This window comes from Leguminivora glycinivorella, chromosome 5, assembly GCF_023078275.1.
Source record: "Leguminivora glycinivorella isolate SPB_JAAS2020 chromosome 5, LegGlyc_1.1, whole genome shotgun sequence".
NCBI lineage: Eukaryota > Metazoa > Arthropoda > Insecta > Lepidoptera > Tortricidae > Leguminivora > Leguminivora glycinivorella.
This window is the reverse complement of record NC_062975.1, coordinates 5,513,118-5,534,182: the sequence shown is the minus strand read 5'-3', so window position 1 is coordinate 5,534,182 and position 21,065 is coordinate 5,513,118. Positions and strand designations below refer to the sequence as shown.

The 21,065-nt window shown below is 38.4% G+C and overlaps 1 protein-coding gene across 1 annotated transcript in view; it reads left to right on the top strand.

Annotated features, from left to right (window-relative positions):
* LOC125226678 (glutamate synthase [NADH], amyloplastic) overlaps positions 1–20,835 on the top strand; it is a 90,005-nt gene extending 69,170 nt beyond the window's left edge. Inside the window, 10 exon segments of the mRNA XM_048130738.1 lie at positions 483–748; positions 1,592–1,728; positions 7,691–7,774; positions 8,313–8,503; positions 9,002–9,211; positions 10,834–10,959; positions 11,889–11,977; positions 13,890–14,060; positions 17,029–17,115; positions 19,168–20,835. Coding sequence (XP_047986695.1) covers positions 483–748; positions 1,592–1,728; positions 7,691–7,774; positions 8,313–8,503; positions 9,002–9,211; positions 10,834–10,959; positions 11,889–11,977; positions 13,890–14,060; positions 17,029–17,115; positions 19,168–19,298 — 1,492 coding nt within the window. The 3' untranslated portion in view covers positions 19,299–20,835.
* Positions 20,836–21,065: the final 230 nt, after the last annotated feature.

Genomic DNA, 21,065 nt, shown 5'->3' with positions numbered 1-21,065 from the left:
TGGTTCAGGCATTTGTTGGAAAATTGAAGGAAAGAAAATAAATGCATCTCTGAGGCAATTTTAGATGATTTAAATTTAATCACAGTGAATAAGTACAAACAGGAACACTAGACTTTATACCGTTGTAATAGGAATTACAAATAAACAGTTAATAGTGTTGCTTATGTTACTACATACATGTAGGACCTTGGGCCTTACGATGATTATTTGAGTGAACACCCACAAATTACAGCCGCGAGCCGCCTCTGTGTGATTTATAGATTGGCATTAAGTGTCAATTCCGAGCCGTAAATCTATGTCAAAAGTGACACTTAATGCCATCTACAAGTATAATCGAAAGCTACAAGACATTTTTTTTGTGGCGCCATCTATCTGTGGTGGAGTGTAAGCGCGGTCTTAGGCGGTCGCATTTTAATGTATCGGATGGTATGATCTTGTTATATTTAATCTATGACCATAGTTAATTTATATATTTTTTACAGAGGCTTCATAAAATACCCACGTGAAACCTCCGTCTACCGCCCCGCCGAGAAGCGTCTCCGAGACTGGGACGAAATCTACAATTTCAACCACGTGCGCCGCGGCCTACGCGTACAAGCCGCGCGGTGTATGGAGTGCGGCGTCCCCTTCTGCCAGTCCGGACACGGCTGCCCACTGGGCAATATTATACCCAAATGGAACGAGCTCGTGTTCAATGGGGACTGGAAACAGGCGCTGAAACAGCTCATGCAGACGAATAACTTCCCTGGTAAGTTGTTTCTAGAATCAGCTACTTGAAAATTGTTCTCAACTTAAACTGTGCGTTGTATGGAGTGTGATGTGCTTGTCTATCTGGATATGAATGCTCACTAGGCAATATTATACCCAAGTCACAGTATAATAAAGAGTATTATCATACAGTATGGCCACTCCCGCTCCCCGCTGAAAGTGCCACCCACCCCCTCTCGGTTACCTCACAGTTACCGTCTGTCAAAAACGTGAACAGTCGACCTGTCATATGTCACTGACACAAGCATAGTACGCGTTCACCTACACGAGCTTAGACTGTGTGCTAGGAATGCGCCTCTTTCATATATTTAATCGCCAGTGTCCGAGGTGTGCCCAAGTGGAGCTAGTGTTTAATGGGGACTGGAAACAGGCGCTTGAATAGCTGATGCAAACCAATAACTTTCCTGGAAAGTTGTTTTGTGTAACCGATTACGATGTACCCATCTATCAGTCAGGACAATATTGTACCTATTGTCCCAGAGCTGTAAGAACCTCTTTTTGACACATGACAGCGTCCACAAAGCGTAAACTCGCGCAACCTAATGAAATTTTAAATAAAATCCTGTAATAACATTTGAAAAAATCAGGTACTTAAAAACAATATTTCGCTTACTATAATCTAACACATGTTACATTTTTGCGGATCTTCGTTAGTGAGTATTTTACGATATTAATTTATCACGCAGGATTTACTTATTATGTCATTTATCATTCATTTTTACACACGTTTTTACACATGTTGACACAAATAAAAAACTTATTTCAAAGTTTAGTTCTAGGCGATTTGGAGGAAGATTTCGTCTAACAATAAATATTTTCGCAGAGTTCACCGGTCGCGTGTGTCCCGCGCCGTGCGAGGGCGCCTGTGTGCTGGGCATCTCAGAGCCACCCGTCACCATCAAGAACATTGAGTGCGCTATCATCGACAACGCTTTTGAAAACGGCTGGATTGTGCCTGAGGTAAACTGTACCAAAGACATATATAACTCCGTATAGACAGATACAGTAAGAAAAAAAACGTACCTCAGTACCATACAGAAAAAGGTACGGTGGCCTAGTTGGCATTACACCTTTAGGGTACGCTCAGCTTGATGGCGCTAATATTAATACTTGACATTTTAACACATATCAAGCTAAGAATATGGGCCTAACATGAGGTTCAAAAGTTTTAAGCCTGTGTCAAGAGATGGCAGTATATGCACTGTGATTACACATTTTACTTCGACAGTAACTCTATAATACTCGATCCTTTTTGACTATACACATTACAACAAGACATTATAATTCATCTCGCATTGGCTCTGCCTTTTGCTATTAACTCTAAGAACAGGGTGCGTAGCCGAATGGCACAAACGCTCACGAAACGAAACGCTAGTAGATATCTATCTATATCGCTCTTGCATATTGGCGCGACAGAGCCCGACTAACTGGCGCGGCGTTTCGTTTTCGTTTGGCGTCGGAGAAATGCCATTCGGCTACGGGGCCTGGCATAGGCTGGAATGGCTGGATTGTACCTGACATAAATGTACAATTTATTCTTCATAAAACACGAGCCTTATTGAGTTTGATAGGCTCATTAGTAATAAAACCAAAGGTGGGCAAAGTACGTCTCACAGGAAATACCTACTGATGTGCCGACGGAAAGTTTCCAAAATTCTGAAATTTTCATATAGGAAAACTTCGGAATCTTTCCATACATTGTATGGACAATTGTATGGATGGAAACTTTCCATTTCATAAATTTAAATTCCCTTTATTTTTCGTGAAAGTCTCGTGAATTTTTCAAGAAATTAAAGATTTTTTTGGAAAGTTTCCGCAACTTGCACATCACTAGAAATACCGTATCCGTAATTCCATACTACTATTATAAATGGGAAAGTGTGTGTCTGTTGTTCCGTCTTTCACGGCAAAACGGAGCGCCGAATTGACTGATATTTTAAGTGGAGATTGTTGAAGGGATAGAGACTTCCCTAAAATGGGGGGGGGCGGAAGTTTGTATGGAGCATTCGGAATTTAACGCGAACGAAGCCGCGAGCAAAAGCTAGCAATAAAATGAAAATAAAACTATGGACTTACGGCCCAGCCACGACATTGGTCTAAGCGCGACAGCGGTGAGCGGCAGTCATACGTGCGAATGAAAAGTCCCATCGCTGTGTCTCGCTCCAATGTATGGCCGCCGCTCACCGCTGCCGCGCTTAGACCAATGTCGTGGCTGAGCCGTTAGGAGGTGTTAGCGAGGACTATGGATGAGATTACACGTACACGAAGGAAGGCCTATGCTCAGCAGTGGGCGATTAATGGCTGAGATGATGACGATGATGTTGAGCGAGGTCTACGAGGGCTTTTGACTTTTTGAATGATGAATATGGAAACTCCTAGACTGCGTCTGCTATTTCCATATTTTTTCATAAAAAGGTAATTTATTGATCACGTGTTTTAAAATCTTACATAGCCCAACACGTCACGAATCACGCGCGGCCTCAGACCCGAGCCAAGTTTCGTAGAATCCGGTAAAGTCAAGTTTCGAAAATCACCATGATATAGCACAGTGACTATGTTTTTTCTTCTATTTACAAGACCTCGTGACTCTATTGTTAAATAGATAATACCTACTCTGACTCATTGGGTTTTGAGTGTTAAAGATGTAATATATAAATTGACTGACGTGTGTTGACAAAAAACTACTAATGGCTAAGAAACAAGATGCGACATGCTTGGCAATGATTGGCGCGAGATTAGGTCGCCGCCCTTATAAAAATCGTGTTCGTGACGTGTGCGTGGCCTATTTGACAACAGTGACAATGACGCACGCTGACATTTTATACCGCCAGGCGGCGCCTGTCTAAGTCTAGACACTTGGACAGGCTTGCATGTCACTGTCATTCATATGTGTGAGAGAGAAAAAAAAATCATCATCTCGCTCTCACTTATGAGATTCTTTTTCTGTGCAATGGACTAATAAGGTGGCGCCATCTGTCATAACCTTTGAGTGTGCCTCCTCATTGTCGTCCGACAGTGACTTAGACGTTCATTGCCTGTTCAACAAGAAAATATTGACTGAGTAACGATGTATCTTATCAACCCAGAAATAGGCACATTGTCAATGTCACTGTGGGGCGTTGCGGCGAGATACAGAGATATGTGCGATCATGTTCTACCAGGAGACAGACGAGACTATTGCCACAGTATAATAAAGAATACTATCGTACAGTATGGCCACTCCCGTTCCCCGCTGAAAGTGCCGCCCACCCCCTCTCGGTTACCTCACAGTTACCGCCTGTCAAAAACGCGAACAGTCGACCTGTCATATTTCACTCATACAAGCATAGTACGCGTTCACCTACACGAGCTTCGACTGTGTGTTAGAAACGCGCCTCTTTCATGTATTTGATCGCCAGTGTCCGAGATGTGCTATTGCAGTTCAAATGCACTGCAAATTCTTTGTTAATGAGGACCACCAAAGACATATATATTATGTAACTCCGTATAGACATACACAGCTAGTCTAAAAAAAAACGTACCTCAGAACCATATAGAAAAAGGTACGGTGGCCTAGAAGGCGTTACACCTTTGGGGGACGCTGGGCTAGATGGCGCTAATATTAATTTATGACATTTTAACACATATCTAGCTAAGAATATGGTCCTAATTGTCAAAATTGATGATTATTGTGTCGAGAGATGGCAGGCTATGCACTGTGATTACACGTTTTTCTTTGACAGTAACTCTCTATAACACTCGATCCTCTTTGGGACCACTAATACCTATCTAAAAGAAGTACCTACTTGGGAGACATGTATCCCTATGAAAGGTACAAGACATTAAAGCCCAAATAATTAGAACATAGTGTAATGAAACAAATGAACATAGTGAAACATTAGTAATGCACTTTAAGGTGGCTCGCTTTCCATACAAAAAACATCTACCATTTATTTAGTCACCGCACACTACAACTAAATAAAAATATGCGCATACATCTACTATACATTATCCGTCGTCGCGGTAGTGAATGAAATACATTGTTTCATACAGAAATTATGGACAAATCCTTGTGAATTTTTTATTAATTTTACGTAAATGTGCGTGCCAAATTTTGTGTACAGACACAGAGCCGTCATATTTCGCGCATTTTTAGTTGACATTGTCATCAGTGACATTTGGCTCTTGACAAGTAATTATTTAAAGATATTGGTTTAGTTAATTCAAACAGACTCAGAAATAATGACGCATTTTGTCAACAAAGATACATATCGTGTATTTCGACACTGCTAATGTAAATCGAAATGGCTTCTCGGTCAAACGACTGACTATGATGCAGAAGATCGTGGGTTCGAATCCGAAGTTTTTTTTAATCATTTGAACTTTTATGGATTTATTAATTAAGTATTTTTTATTTTTTAATGGAATATTTGACTATTACTATATTGCTTTCCTATTTTTTATTTTCATACAAAAATACAATACAATCCTTTATTATGCCTTTGTTGATAAAATAAAATATTACACGTCTGGTATAATACATTATACATAGGTCATAGTGTGGGCATAGTATTAGTAAAGTATTGCATTTACTGAGCTGGTTGACCTATGTTATTGTTGTGTGAATGTTTTTCTTCAACAACTAAATGGTTATATACAAGAATATGGGTAGCTTTTGCACATTGTAATTTTTCCTCAGTCACCCGTTGACCACGAACGCTGTAAAGTGTTTGAAACATCGGGATGAATTTTAAACTCATTATACGCGATTTAATCCGTTTTCATAGTTTTTATTTCATGAGTAACTATCGCGGTAACTGAAGACAATATTAACTAAATGGTGACAAATAATAATTATCATCAATATAATCTGGTCCAGGCAGGCAATTATGGTCGCGCGATAAATGATAAAACATCTGGCCGTCCCTATAATCGCACTTACTAATAGTGCGACAGGGACGGCCTGATATTTTATCGTCTATCGCGCGACCATGCTACCCGTGCTGTACTAGCTTTTGCCCGCGGCTTCGCTTGCGTTAGAAAGAGACAAAAGTAGCATATGTCACTCTCCATCCCTTCAACTATCTCCACTTAAAAAACATGTCAATCCGTCGCTCCGTTTGGCCGTGAAAGACGGACAAACAAACAAACACACATTATCTTTGGTTAAACAACGAATTCTTCCACTTCAGATTATAGAGTAACCAGCTTTTCCCATTTATAATAAACTAGCTTTTGACCGCGGCTTCGCTCACGTAAGAAAGAGACAAAAAGTAGCCTATGTCACTCTCCATCCCTTCAACTAAATCCCCTTAAATAATCACGTCAATTCGTCGCTCCGGTTTTGCCGTGAAAGACGGACAAACAAACAGACACACACCCTTTCCCATTTGTAATATTAGTATGGATTTGACATTATTATTTATATTTAAATAATTATATATGTATAGCCCAATTTCGTCGGGAACAGCGTGTTATGAAATGGCGTCGTTGGTGTACAGTCGTCTGTCACGCCGTGAAGGTGCGTTCGATTCCCAGGATTCTATTAACTTTTTGTATTTTTTTTTGGATATAAATTTCGTATTTTTTATTGACCGAGCAAGAATGGAGAGCCGAAGGTATCAATTTTATCTTAGAGAACCTATTGATATTTTTATTGTCATTTTGATTTTCTATTTATTAAGTTGAGATATAAAACACAACTTTTAATACCCTCGCTAAATATAATATTTTATCGAAATTACTCCTTAGATAAAAAAGTCCACTTGAGTTTTTAAAGCATTACGCTACTCAGTTAACTATTGCATTTTCATTTACTAATTTAAGATTTCAAAAGCGATTTGAATACCCTTGCTCCATCGAAAATAAACAATTAGAAAAAAAAATCATTCGAATCGTAGTTTAGAAACTAAAATTTATCTATACTTTTTTGGAATTTTTAAAAATATCAGATTAGGATAATTATGTTAGAAATTCTGAGTTCGACGAACCTAAAAATTATTACCATGTAAGAGAATAGGTTTTTAATCTTTTTTGTGGAAAACGCTCAGTAACTACTGTACGAGTACATATACATTTATGTATAATAATAAAACAAAAAATAGTGTCTCATAGTGTTGTGTTCCTGCCGGTGAGTAAGGCTGCCAGAGCTCAACGAGGGTGTGGGGTGCTGACGACGGGAGGACTTACGGAACTAATTTGTTCCGTCTATTGTCCTTTGAGTCGTCGGCAACCCAAACCCTCCTTTGAACTTGTACACTCCTTTTAGCTGTGCACACGCAGCAAAGGGGAGTGTACAAGTTTCAAATGGGGCGGCAACGCGCATGCGACACTCTTTGAGTTGCAGGCGTCCATAGGTTACGGTGACCGCTTTCCATTAGGCGGACCGTATGCTTATTTGCCACCGACGTAGTATAAAAAAAAAAAGAGAAAAAGTCCTGGATTCGAACCCAGTACTTCCATGCAAATCATGCGATGGCACGTATTTACCGCAAGGCTATTTAAACAAGCTGTCGCCGCGTGAAATTATCGACTAGAAGGAATACAAAAACACTGTTTGTATGTGTGAGTGGTACTTAGAAATAGTGTAAAATAGTAAATTTATCTACATTAAGGGGATTAACGTTACAATGAGAAGTTGAATGTTTGTTGTAATACGTCAATTTTAATATTAAATGTTCGCGAAGCATAATTGAAACTATATAAATGCCTGTACGACTCCACAAAAAAAATAAGACTGGTAATTTGAAGATTAACGCCATCTAACGCAGCCTGACCTTCGGGTAACCTAAGCGAGCCACCTTAAACTCAAAGGCCCGTCACAATAGATCATAATAATTAATTATTGGTCGACGTGACACTTGAAGGCCCTTATTACCCTTTAATAAAATAATACTATACCTATCGATATGTATTGAGATATATTTTTTTTTCTTTTTTACAGATCCCTGAATATCGCAACGGTAAAACTGTCGCAGTAGTAGGTTCCGGTCCCGCAGGTCTGGCTTGCGCACATCAACTTAACAAGGTATACCTCTATGTACCTACAGTATGTTTTTGACTTTTAGGCATATATTAGACTCGCCTTGAAAATCCCAAACTACTCCAGATGACATTAATTAATCTTAAAACAGAATGGATTAAGCCGAGGTTGACGTTAAGCAGTGTTGTTTACTTTTTCAATTTTGAAAATCGCTCAGATACCAGTAATACGGCTTGTAGTGTGAAAACTACTGGAAAATTAATATTGTCTTCGGTTACCGCGATAGTTACTCATTAAATGAAACGGGTGACGTTGACCACGAACGCTGTAAAGAGTTCGAAACGTCGGGATGAATTTTAAATTCATTATACGCGATTTAATCCGTCTCCATAGTTTTATTTTACTGGAAAATTTTCAAGATTTTGTTATATTGCTAAGGCGCAACAACTTTGCGTCCTTGTAAATCAGAAATATAACTCTGAACGTACATAATTATAACGTGGCAAACATAAAAACATTTACAATGATGAATTAACTGCCTTTTTATTTTTGTCTTCTAAATTCTAATACATATGCACAACAGGCGGGCTACTCCGTGACGGTGTTCGAACGAAACGACCGCGCTGGAGGACTTCTACAATACGGCATTCCCACCATGAAACTCAGCAAGGAAGTTGTACAACGACGCGTCCAGCTTTTGCAGGCTGAAGGCGTCGTGTTTAAGTGCAATGTGGATGTGGGCAAGGACATCAGCGCTACTGATCTGGCTAACGAGTGAGTATAATAGGCTAGTTTCCTATACTTAAAATAAAATATTTTTACCAGTACACGAAATAAAGCACCACATAATTATTAGAAAAATATGCACAGTAGTTATTTTTAAACATAATTTCCATTTAATAAGTCAAAGAGAAAAATATAAAGTAAATTAATTGACCGTGACGTCACTCCTCAGTATTTCATAGTAATTCCATATTAGCAAATCGTTTTGACAGTTCATAAAAAGAAGCTGATTTGACTGCTGATTTGGGATGGCTGTATCGGAGGACTTTATAATGACATTTTCCTAATAAGCTCTATCTCTCTCATAATTATTTAATGGCGAATACGGCTACTAAAGGCCAAAGCCGTATTTCACATATATCTTTATGAGTAAAAGATCTTCAAGCAATAAAAGAAACATCTCTGGTGACACAAAAACACTCCTTTTTTACCAGATCTAGGCGGTCCTCCTATTTCTTCATAAACTTAACCAATCAATGTCTCCCCCAGATACAATGCCCTAGTGCTTTGCATGGGCGCAACATGGCCACGCGACCTGCCGCTCAAAGGCCGCCAGCTCAACGGAATCCACTACGCCATGGAATTCCTCGAATCCTGGCAGAAGAAGCAGATGGGACCCCCTCTGCACCACGGGAAGGAGCTACCAGAACTGAATGCTAAGGACAAGAATGTACTGGTTATCGGAGGAGGTGATACTGGGTAAGTAAATCTCAGATAGAACTCCCTGATTTGAAAAGGTCAATGGCATTTACTACGCCATGGAGTTCCTCGAATCCTAGCAGAAGAATCAGATGGGACCACCTCTGCACCACGGAAAGGAACTGCCTAAACTGAATTTCAAAGACAAGAATGTGCTTGTGATTGGAGGGCACAGACGGGTCCGTCGCAGTATCACGAATAGAAATACAAACTAAACTAATGAAAATAATGTACTTTAATCGGAGGACGGTTAGTAATAAATTCCACTTCAAAACAGAAGCCTGTGGAGTATTTGAAGTGTACATACTTGAAGAACATCATCGAGGAAATGAAATAAAACTATGGAAATGGATTATATCGCGTATACCCACCCGTTGACCACGAATGCTGTAAAGTGTTCGAAACGTCGGGATGAATTGTAAATTCATTATACGCGATATAATCCGTTTCCATAGTTTTCATGAGTAACTATCGCGGTAACCGAAGACAATATCATCGAGGAAAATTGGGCATATAAATGACCCCCGTTTCATTAATATTTAGAATTGTAACAAATTTTGGCGTGTGTGCAGCTGTAGGTTATAACACCCATATTACAATATGCATGTGCTAAAAACCTTTAGACTATACTAATCTTCTCACACTGATATACCTGTAAATATCACCTCAATTTGAATATAATAGGATGTTTAAGCATCGTCGTTATGTCGATTTAACAGAGATCAAAGGTTGGATCTCCGAGAGAACAACATTGGTTCAGCATTGTGTGATAAACAAAAGGCTCAGAGCACAAATTACTTTATATCTATATGTATATTACTCATCTTTTGAATAAATTAGCACTTTTTTATTTTTACTACCTTTTACACGTGACTTAAAAAATTATAAAATGTATGTCCATATCAGGCAGGCACGCGCGATAAATGATAAAACATCAGGCTGTCCCTATTTGTAAGTGCGATAGGGACGGCCAGATGTTTTATCATTTATCGCGCGACCATACTTGCCTGCCAGGTTTAATTTAATCGGCTCAGCTGTTTATTAAGAGGAAACACATAGGCTTAAGTACTTTAATAATTTGGAATATTAATAGTATTTTATGCAACAGGCGTTTAAAGGAGGTCAAAAAAGACGAGTGGCGTGGGTAACAATTTGAGGCGAAGCCGAAAATTGTTATAAAGACGCCACGAGTATTTTTTGTCTCAGTTAAACACCGATGCATACAATACTTTTTCTACGACCATGCACTTAGTTTTTAATAGTTCTCTTGAATAACTTTCGTGAAATTCACACTGTTTCCTGTATTTTGACGCAAAGGTTTGCACTGTCAGCTCAGCTGCCCAAAGCATCCCGCGCACGCGCGCAGTATCGTTATAACAATGCGTTGCCATGGTTACAGAGCCAAACAATGTGTTTTCAGTTTTTTCGATACCGCGCGCATGCGCGGAAAGCCGGCGGAGGCTGGCTTTGGGGAATAGACTTTTATGTAGGGTTTTAAAGATCTATGCACGACCCTGTAAATGACGAATAACAGTTCGGGAGTAGAAAAAAGCTATTTCAGACTTGTTCATCGAAATTATAATATTTCTTGACCTATACTAACTTGTATCATTATTTTATAGATGCGACTGCATAGCGACATCGCTACGCCAAGGTGCCAAGTCGATCACGACGTTCGAAATCTTGCCGGAACCGAAACCTACTCGCGGCCAGGACAACCCTTGGCCGCAATGGCCTAGAGTCTTCAGGTACTATACTACTATCCCCATATTACACAAAACTGTACTCAGATGGCGCCACTTCGACGTGGTTCGAGGTAGGCCATCTGTAAACAAACCACCTTGATGCATCAATTCCACAAACACAACTCCAAAAAATTGTAGGTAAAACTAATATGTAAAAGTTACTCTATGGTTTACTGTATGTTAAGGTGCTGCACTCTGGCGATAGAACATTTTAGTAATATTCCCTGTTCCTATGAAAATATGTCGTTTTGGGGTTGCCTTGAACTGATTCTATAAATATTTTGCGTCACATGCATTTGACGACTACGTGATGTTTGACACAAATTATATTGCGCCGCACTTTTTTTTTCATGTTTATGCTTTTAACACGTTTTCATGTGCGGATGACATTCTGAAAGTTTTAGAAAGTGATGATTCTGAATTTAAAAAAGTAAGGGATTTTTAGAATAGGCTAGTTTCCTCTACTATAATAAAATATGCAGTGCACGAAATAAAGCACCATATAATCAGAAGAAAAACATGGACAGTAGTTATGTTTAAACATAATTTATATTTAATAAGTCAAAGAGAAAGATATAAAGTAAATGAATTGACCGTGACGTCACTCCTCAGTATTTCATAGTAATTCCATATTAGCAAATCGTTTTATACAACTGATTCTTCAAGGATAAATAAAGTCTTTTATTTCTTATGGAAAGACCGCCTGTGAATATGGCATGTGATTTGTGTTTGGTTCGATGGCGACGCAACTGCACCTAGACTTTAGGAATCCTTAAAAGTGCAGTTGGTTTGCAGTCGGTATATCATCATCCTCCTTGCGTTATCCCGGCATTTACCACGGCTCATGGGAGCCTGGGGTCCGCTTTGACAACTAATCCTAAGGTTTGCAGTCGGTGAATATCGGCTATTTACCAAGTTAAATTACTTCGCAGGGTGGACTACGGACACGAGGAAGTGAAAGTCAAGTTTGGAAATGACCCGAGGAAGTTCTCGACGCTAACCAAAGAATTCCTGGATGACGGTAAGTTTATTTTACCTATAAACTTAAATAGATAGCATACATCAATAACCTAACCACAAAATTAAAATTATGAAAAAACCCCCGACCGCGACATAGTGGACCGATTTTCATGAAACATGGCTAAGAACACTCCCGACTAACTCAGCTTTCAGACAAAAAAAAAACTAAATCAAAATCGGTTCATCCGTTTGGGAGCTACGATGCCACAGACAGACACACACACAGACAGACAAACAGACAGACAGACACACAGACAGACAGACACGTCAAACTTATAACACCCCTTCGTTTTTGCGTCGGGGGTTAAAAATAGCATCGATCAAGTTCACTGGAGAAGCTGGGAATCGAACTCGGGTTTCCAGTTTTCGCGGCTGGCCTGATTACCTGGGTTCGATTCCCGGCTTACACCACCTCGACTCGACTGCAGACTCGACCTCGTCGTTTTATTCTAGCTAATACCTAATCAGTCATCTGGTGGCCTAAAACGTGTAAAAAGGTGCTACTACAGATATAATCTTGACAGAGGAGTAGACAAAAAAGTCTTTCGAAAAAAAATCGATAATATTTTGCTAGTCGATTTCGATTCTCTAATCGACTCTACCTTAAAAATAATATTGTGAAACTGTGTATGTGTAAAACTCCATTTTTTTTTTTTTTTGTAACCTCGGGCTTTAATTCTATGAATTTGTATTATGTCCGGTTTTCCAAATTACCATTTCGAAACACCTGAAAACTACTTTAAACACGTTACAAGGTTTTCTTATGTTTTATAATATAACACCTGACAGTAATTTTGTATGTACTCTAAGTCTCACGAGTCATTTTCGTGGTTCACTCTTGAACTTGACATAACCTTAAACAGACCTTCATGACTTCATACGTCATTGCCTGCATATCGTCAACTTACAGAATTGAGAACATCGACTTGATAAATTTTTGTTTTTATTTAATGTAACGCAGAGAAAAAATTTATTCAAAATTTGACAAAAGAGGGGTGAGTAGGAATTATAAATTCGTATCACTTATTAGCTACTAACTTTTGCCCGCGGTTTCGCTCGCGTAAAATTATAAAATTGCGGAATACTCCATACAAACTCCCAACCCCCATTTTAGGGAAGTGGGGGTTAGAAAGCGACAAAAAGTAGCCTATGTCACTCTCCATCCCTTCAACTATCTCAATTTAAAAGAAATCGTCGCTCCATTTTGCCGTGAAAGACGGACAAACAAACAGACACAAAAACTAGTTGTTCCCATTTATAATATTAGTATTGATGTACATATTTTACATACACATAGTTGACGTCCTCAAACGTCGTTGACTTTTCGAGTCACGAAGGTTCTTTAGTAAATAAATTTGAGATGAAAGTTATGAATTATAGAGATCAAATATTGGTTTGTATCTTGTGTGTCTTCGTCATAATGACGTACATTATTTTAGGTACAATGGTTGTGGAAAGTTGACAAGATTTTTTTATTATTATTATGAATTACTCTTGTCAACTTTCCACAGAGTTGAGAAAGGCAAAGACGTGGCCTACGATGGAGTGAGCTCGCCCCGAAGATGCCTGTTCACTCTTGATTTGAAGGTTGCTATATATAACCATATGAGCTCGGAAAAGTTGGAAATATAGCCGCCCTATCAAAGTTCCACTGTAATAATATAATGACTGGGTTCGAAATGTATTATAAATTCACTGTACTTGATGTGATCCGTCTCTATTATTTTCTTTCATAAACCGAAGGCCGATAGCACACTATCATATACATAATCATATGTCTGTATGCCTCCCTTTTTCTGCAACGTGAAGAAAAAGGGCGGCATGTTGTCTATGATCATATTTCTATGATAGTGTAATATCGGCCTTAGACAATATTATTTTCTCTGTTGCTAACGTTCTATACTGTTGAGCAGGTCACGGCAACGTAGCGGGCGTGTCGGCCGTGGAAGTAGAATGGACTCGCGCCGCGGGCGGCCGCTGGGAGATGAAGGAAATACCCGGCACAGAGAAGATCTACAAAGCGGAGCTGGTACTGTTGGCTATGGGCTTCCTGGGGCCTGAGAGATACGTGGCACATCAACTTGGTAAGTGACTTGTCTGACTAAGCTACTTAAGTGTAGGTCAAAGCCGCTTGCAGATGAAATATGTTTGGAAATACCCGGCACAAAAAGTTGTACAAAGCGGAGCTGGTGTTACTGAATATGCGTTTCGTCGAGACTGAAATATACGTGGCATATCAGCTTGGTAACTTACTGGACAGACTACACTAAGTAGAAGTAAAGGCTGCTAGGTGATGAAAGTAATACTCTAAACAGAGGTGTACAAAGCGGAGCTGGTACTGTTGGCTATGGGCTTCCTAGGGCACCAGAGATACGTGGCACACCAGCTTGGTAAGTGTCTGACTTACTACCGGAAGCAAGGTGGCTGGGAGATGAAGGAAATACCCGGCACAAAAAATCTATAAAGCGGAGCTGGTACTGTTGGCTATGGGCTTCCTAGGGCACCAGAGATACGTGGCACACCAGCTTGGTAAGTGTCTGACTTACTACCGGAAGCAAGGTGGCTGGGAGATGAAGGAAATACCCGGCACAGAAAATCTACAAAGCGGAGCTGGTACTGTTGGCTATGGGCTTCCTGTTGGCTATGGGCTTCCTAGGGCACGAGAGATACGTGGCACACCAGCTTGGTAAGTGTCTGACTTACTACCGGAGGCAAGGTGGCTGGGAGATGAAGGAAATACCCGGCACAGAAAATCTACAAAGCGGAGCTGGTACTGTTGGCTATGGGCTTCCTGGGACCCAAGAGATATGTGGCACATAGTGGAAATAAAGGCTGTTAGGTGATGAAGGAAATACTCGGAACAGAGATGTACAAAGCAGAGTTGGTACTTCTGGCTATAGGCTTCATTGGACCTAACGGCCCAGCCACGACATTGGTCTAAGCGCGACAGCGGTAAGCGGCGGTCATACGTGCGAATGAAAAGTCCCATCGCTGTGTCTCGCTCCAATGTATGGCCGTCGCTCACCGCTGTCGCGCTTAGACCAATGTCGTGGCTGAGCCGTAAGACATATTTACGTGGCAACTTACCCATCCAACTCATTTATAAGTAGACTTTATGGTCTAGAGTTATCTTATCTTTATCTTTAAATTAACAACGTCAAATAAATCATGCAAAATGCATAATGCAATAATATTCAAGTAGAAATTATAATTTTCATTTTCTTTTTCTTAACAACTATTATACAAGAACCCGTCTTGTAAAGGTAAAGTGAGGGCTATACCCTGTACTTTTGGCACTTGAAAAAAGTGTAAACAAACCTGAGCTGTCAAATTTGAGGGTTGTTTATTAGGTAACGTTTGGTTCCTGAATTTTTTTCTCTATTTAAAAATAATTGAGCTCACTACTATTTTCCATTTCATTCCACTAACATGTAATTTCGTTTAATTTGACGAAACGTATACACCTTCACTAATACAAACCTACCGTCATTACATTTAATGAATATTATTATTTTCTACAGGGAATCATCAACCAAAAAGTACCTAATTTTGCAGAGGTTTAAAACTCATGGTTGCATTTTAATCTGGGTGTAACTCCGGTTTCACATTATCCGATCCGATATCGGATGTCGGAAGGATTTCGATGGAAAAATCCCAGATTGGCGCCTGTAATGTATGGGATATCTGTTCTACATCCGATATCGGATCGGATAATGTGAAAACGTACTAATTGTACTAAAATATAAAGGTAGTACACCTTACGCGATTTTTAATTTTATCTGTCTGACATTTGCCATTACTTGTTATCAATCATCATCATCATCATCATCTGTTCCGAGTTCGATATTTGTGTTTTAGAGCTTCCGTTTCTCCGTATGAAATGATGATTGCTATATGATGTTTTTTATGGTTCCGTACCAAAAAGGTACAAAAGGAACCCTTATGGCGACGCTCTGTCCGTCTGTCTGTATGTCTGTCACATTCTAAATATGTCGAGAACTACTTACGCTATCGATTTGAAATTTGGAACAGTTATGAATACTTTAAACCTCTACAAGCTGAAACTATTATTTTTAAAAATATATTAATATTAATTGTAGAAAACGGCCAAAATGGAAGGGGGGCAAACCGTAAATGTCAAGTTACTAGGTCAAGTGGGGTATCGTTAGAAAGAGCTCAAATTGTACATATCAAAACTATTTTTATAATGTTTTTGTAGTGGAAAATAAAAAGAATTATGAAGGAAAATGTAAAAAATAAAATACCATTCCCCCTTATCTCCCGAAGTTTACCAACGAAAAATTATGACTTTTTACGAAATATTGGTTTTAAGCAAAATTTTAAAGAAAAAGGTTTCTGGCCTTAAAAGTGTCACTATCCCTGGATCTGTCAAATTTGACGGCTCCGGTTTGTTTACACTTTTTTCAAGTGCCAAAAGTACAAAGTATAGAGTTGAGCCGTTCTCGAGAACATTCTCTGTTTATTATGGGAGAAATTTTCTACCGAGAACGTTTTCGATACAAAATGCAGAATGCAACGACTCAAATCGCGCTGAAACGATAAATGGTGTTGTATGTCTTGGGCGACCTTTATCCTTTGTACGATACTTTCTGATTGTGGAGGCATTCTACAAGAGTATATTGCAATTCTTCTAATACTTTTGAAAATGTTAAGGAATCGACTTTGTGTTTGACTATGTTTCATGACTTGATTAACTAATTTGGCAGTATATTTGCAAGCATTACGAATTCGATTTAAGTAGCTGTCATGTAAGTGCGTTTTCACATTATACGATCCGATATCGGATGTCGGAAGGATTTCAAAGGCAAAAATCAAAGATGGCGGCTTCAATGTATGGGATATCGGTCCTATATCCGATATCGGATCGGATAATGTGAAAACGCACTAAGGCTAAATCATTTCCTGACGGTCATTCTCGTGGAATACATCTATGACGGACTTTATGTAGCATAAACATGGGTTTTAATAGTCACTTTTGTACAATAAATGAATTATGTTCGGCGGTGATACTAACTATTGTATAAATTACAGATTTGCCCTTGGACGCGCGTAGCAACGTGGAGACAGAGAAGAAGAACATCTATCACACGCCAGTCAACAACGTATTTGCTGCCGGAGGTAAGTTGGCACCCCCACCACCACACCATCAGCCACCAGCTTCATACCAGCGGGCGTAGCACACTAACCCCCTTATTCATAAACGTACACTAAAGTTATCAAGCCGATAAAGTTCGTTTGTCCCTGTCTATCACACCAATACGTCGGAAAGAGACAAACTAACTTTATCGGCTTGATAACTTTAGAGTACGTTTATGAATAAGGGGTAATTCGATAAACTTTATCGCATCGATAAGTCCTTATCGCACTTACAAATAGTGCGAAACGGACAGCCTGACTTTATATCATGAGACTTATATTGACGGGGATATAAACCGTGATTACTACTACTACATATTAAACTTTTTGATTTTTATTGAGGTCCCGATGTTTCCAATGGACCCGATGGCCAATATAAATCAATATAAGTCTTATGAAACTAACCGTGAATCATTTAAAACTCTGACGTTACATCGTTTATTACGCGACCATCCTTGCCTGCCTGCAGTACACGCACAATGACAGACGCGACACTATCTCTCCTGCGAGATAAAGTACTCGTCCTTATCTAACTGTATAAAATAGAATGAGACAGGTACCTACGTACCTACTCCATCTCGCGAGATAATGTCGCACCATTCGCACCTATAGTGTACTTGTCCTGTTTAAGTTGTGAAACCTTTTCACATTAACTAACATTGTATTAATTTTCGTCTGCTTTTCGTTATCTCGGCTTTTTTTGCCGCGACTGAGATTTTAAACCTTCTGAACGTCAAGAAATCCTAAAGTCGTGAACCACCAAACTTGCAAGCTTCTACACCCCTATTTATTATTACGTAAATCGGCACTACTTTTAAAAAAACTTGTATCTTCGTCAGTCAATGAAAAGAAAATTGTAGTAAGTATGCATGGAATGCATATAGACTTACTGCGTTTTAACTTTGAGGAACAGCTTGAGATATGAGATTTTTTAAAAGTAGGGACGAAATGTTCCGTTCTCAACTATAAGATACCATATTGTCGCTTTGCATATAGATACGAGCAAACATCGTTCGTTATAGGAAGCAATGATGTGTTGCTTTTTTGAGAACTCTCTGTTGAATAACGTAAAGCAAATAACATAATAAAAAACGTACATAAAAAATATTTATAATATTTCATGACGTCAAATATCGTGACATAATAAACTCCTATTTACGTAATAATCTTTACGTGTTTACGTCAATACGAAAAAATATTACATTATAATTTACATTATTCCATGTCACAGTTATTTATCTTATTACTTATGACTCAATACGTAGAAAGCTAAAAATATTAAAAAAAACTACATGTACATATTTTACATTTTAAGTCATCTGTATGTCAACATTAGTAGTTATTATGCTTTCTTGTATGGAAAGGTCCTTAATCTTCAAAGAGTACTTTGACCAGTGACTTGCAACATTGACACAACTGAATGAACAATTTATGTAAATATAAAATATCAATATTAAATAACTAACTGGTAATGTCTTCATCAGTTGCTTATTCAATTCAATTCAATTCATTTATTTAAAGGACCAACTGAGATCATTGTTGTTAGTACGCAATTACATAATAATTAAATATATGGTTAGTATTCTACAAAACTAAATTTTCTATCAATGTCATTACAAAATTAGAATAAATAAATTAATTGAAAACCATGGAAGCGAAATGGAGCTTAGGGAAAAGATCATTCTTCATGCCCCTTATGGATACATTTGCAGTGCGCAGAGTCGCAGACCGATGACGTCACAAAAAGTTCTCTTTTATATAGATGTTTTCTCGTCGCACCGTACCAGTCATATTTACATTTGCAATTTGTAAGTTTCCGGGGGTTGAATAGATAGTAAGGTTTACTAGACAATTTGAATCTAACGGTAATAAGATTCGATTGCCATATTAAACCATGCATGAACTTCCTTACTGACCTATCGTTTTTCCAGACTCGTGCGAGGGTCCGCTTTCGGACTCGATCTCCACTTTGTGTTCTTCATCATCCTCTGGTGTTAGCATGAACTAATCAATCATATAATTTTCGTCCACCAGATTGTCGCCGCGGCCAGTCGCTAGTAGTATGGGCCATCTCCGAAGGCCGGCAGGCGGCGCGCGCGGTCGATATCTTCCTGTCCGGAAAGTCCGCGCTGCCCGGCCCTGGCGGCGTCATCGGGGCCTACTGAACATAGTAAGCCGAGGCTTATGTTACACATTTGAGACGTAATTACGACGTTAGCTCGTAGTCATGTATTTAGCGATTTGGAGCGAGACTACTGCGATAGAACGAAACTATTTTATCTTACAATCGATTGGGATGCACCAGCTTTGAACAAGGCTTCGACCCAGCAAAATGTCAATACGTAATCGACACCTACTCGAACAAATGTTTGGGGTAGACAAAATAAATCATTTTATATTTAATGAGATTATATCGTGGTAGAACTGTCCATATTACTAAATACGTGGACAACACTCAAGAGTTTTAAACTGTTATATATAGCTCATAGTCATCACCTTACTGAATCAAATCTGGATTTTTAGAACTTTTAGACTGTTGAATTTGATAGTAGTATTCTGCGTTTTAACTTACGCTTTAGTGAGTTTTTAGATCAACTGAAATATTTTTGCAGTAGTCGCGAGGCCAAAATGTACAGCAATTTTTAAAGAGATTTATATGATTTCGAATATTGTATTTTAGTGATTACCTACTTTAAGCGTTATTTTAAGGACATTCCGTTTGTATTTTATGCTGATTAGTATCGCAACCAGTTGACGTGTATCCAGACCAAATTGTATGCACTGTGATCTCTGCCAAGTGTCATAAAGCGTAAAGTTTCGTTGTTTTGATTTGACTGTTTTTAATGTTATTATAATGGTTTCTATAGTTATACTTTATAAATTATTTAACGATATCACTTATCGTTATACGCAAATGGTGTGAGGTGCCAAGCATTATATTAGTATTTATTTTAACAATGACATGATAACCATCTGATGGCATCTGATTATATTTACAATTATTTTAAATAGGTTAACCTGTTCGTTTCTGTTTGCGCACAAATGCGCAAGGCCGAGTATTGAAACATTTACTGTGATGTAAGTTTTTATAAGAATTATGTTACAGTCAATTTTGTTTGTCGTATGTTTAACAAAGTTCCTAAAATGTGAAGAATGAACTAAAATCACATGTCTCTTCAGTTCGCCGTTATCTTAAATCTAAATTTACGTTATTCTTTGAATAATTCTGACTATATCCCGAACGAGCTGTAAAATTAAATCAAGACACTTATGTATCAAGTATTAATTGTGAGACTATTTATTTAGAACACATTATAGTTGAAGTCAGAGGTACACTAGCTAACACATGTCGTGAGATATTATTATTAATATTTATAGTATGGTGTAGTTAGAACCATGAGGTCCGAAGAGAGAAAGTGTCGCCTAGTGTATCTTTATCTTTGGCTTTTCTCTGCCAACTGAAGAGATATTTAGTTTAGTAAGTTGTGTTGCGGTATAGTTTAGTAAGTGTAATTAATCATAAAAATAGATCTTTACTTACTAGATCTTGCACTTGTATTATTTTACAACCTGTGTCATAACCAGAGCGATATAATCTACAAAAGTATGTGATGTAAAAAGTCGTTTTTGAATTGATTTTTTATTAACGTATTTTGTTAAAAGTTTATTTTATTTATTATTATTAAACGTATTCGAATTTTAGTTTGTTCTTTTAATCCTCTACGTTTTGCTTAAGTTTTACACCCTTATTTACTAACAAACTTTTTAGTAAATAGGTAGTCTGTTTTTTAACTTCTGTTTCATACCTGTGACGTCACATAAGTACAAAATCGATGCATAGTTAAGATTTAAATGTATGTCAATTAATACCTAACCATTATACATACTTTGCAAATAGCTTTTGGATCTACGTAAAACAGGACACTTGCACA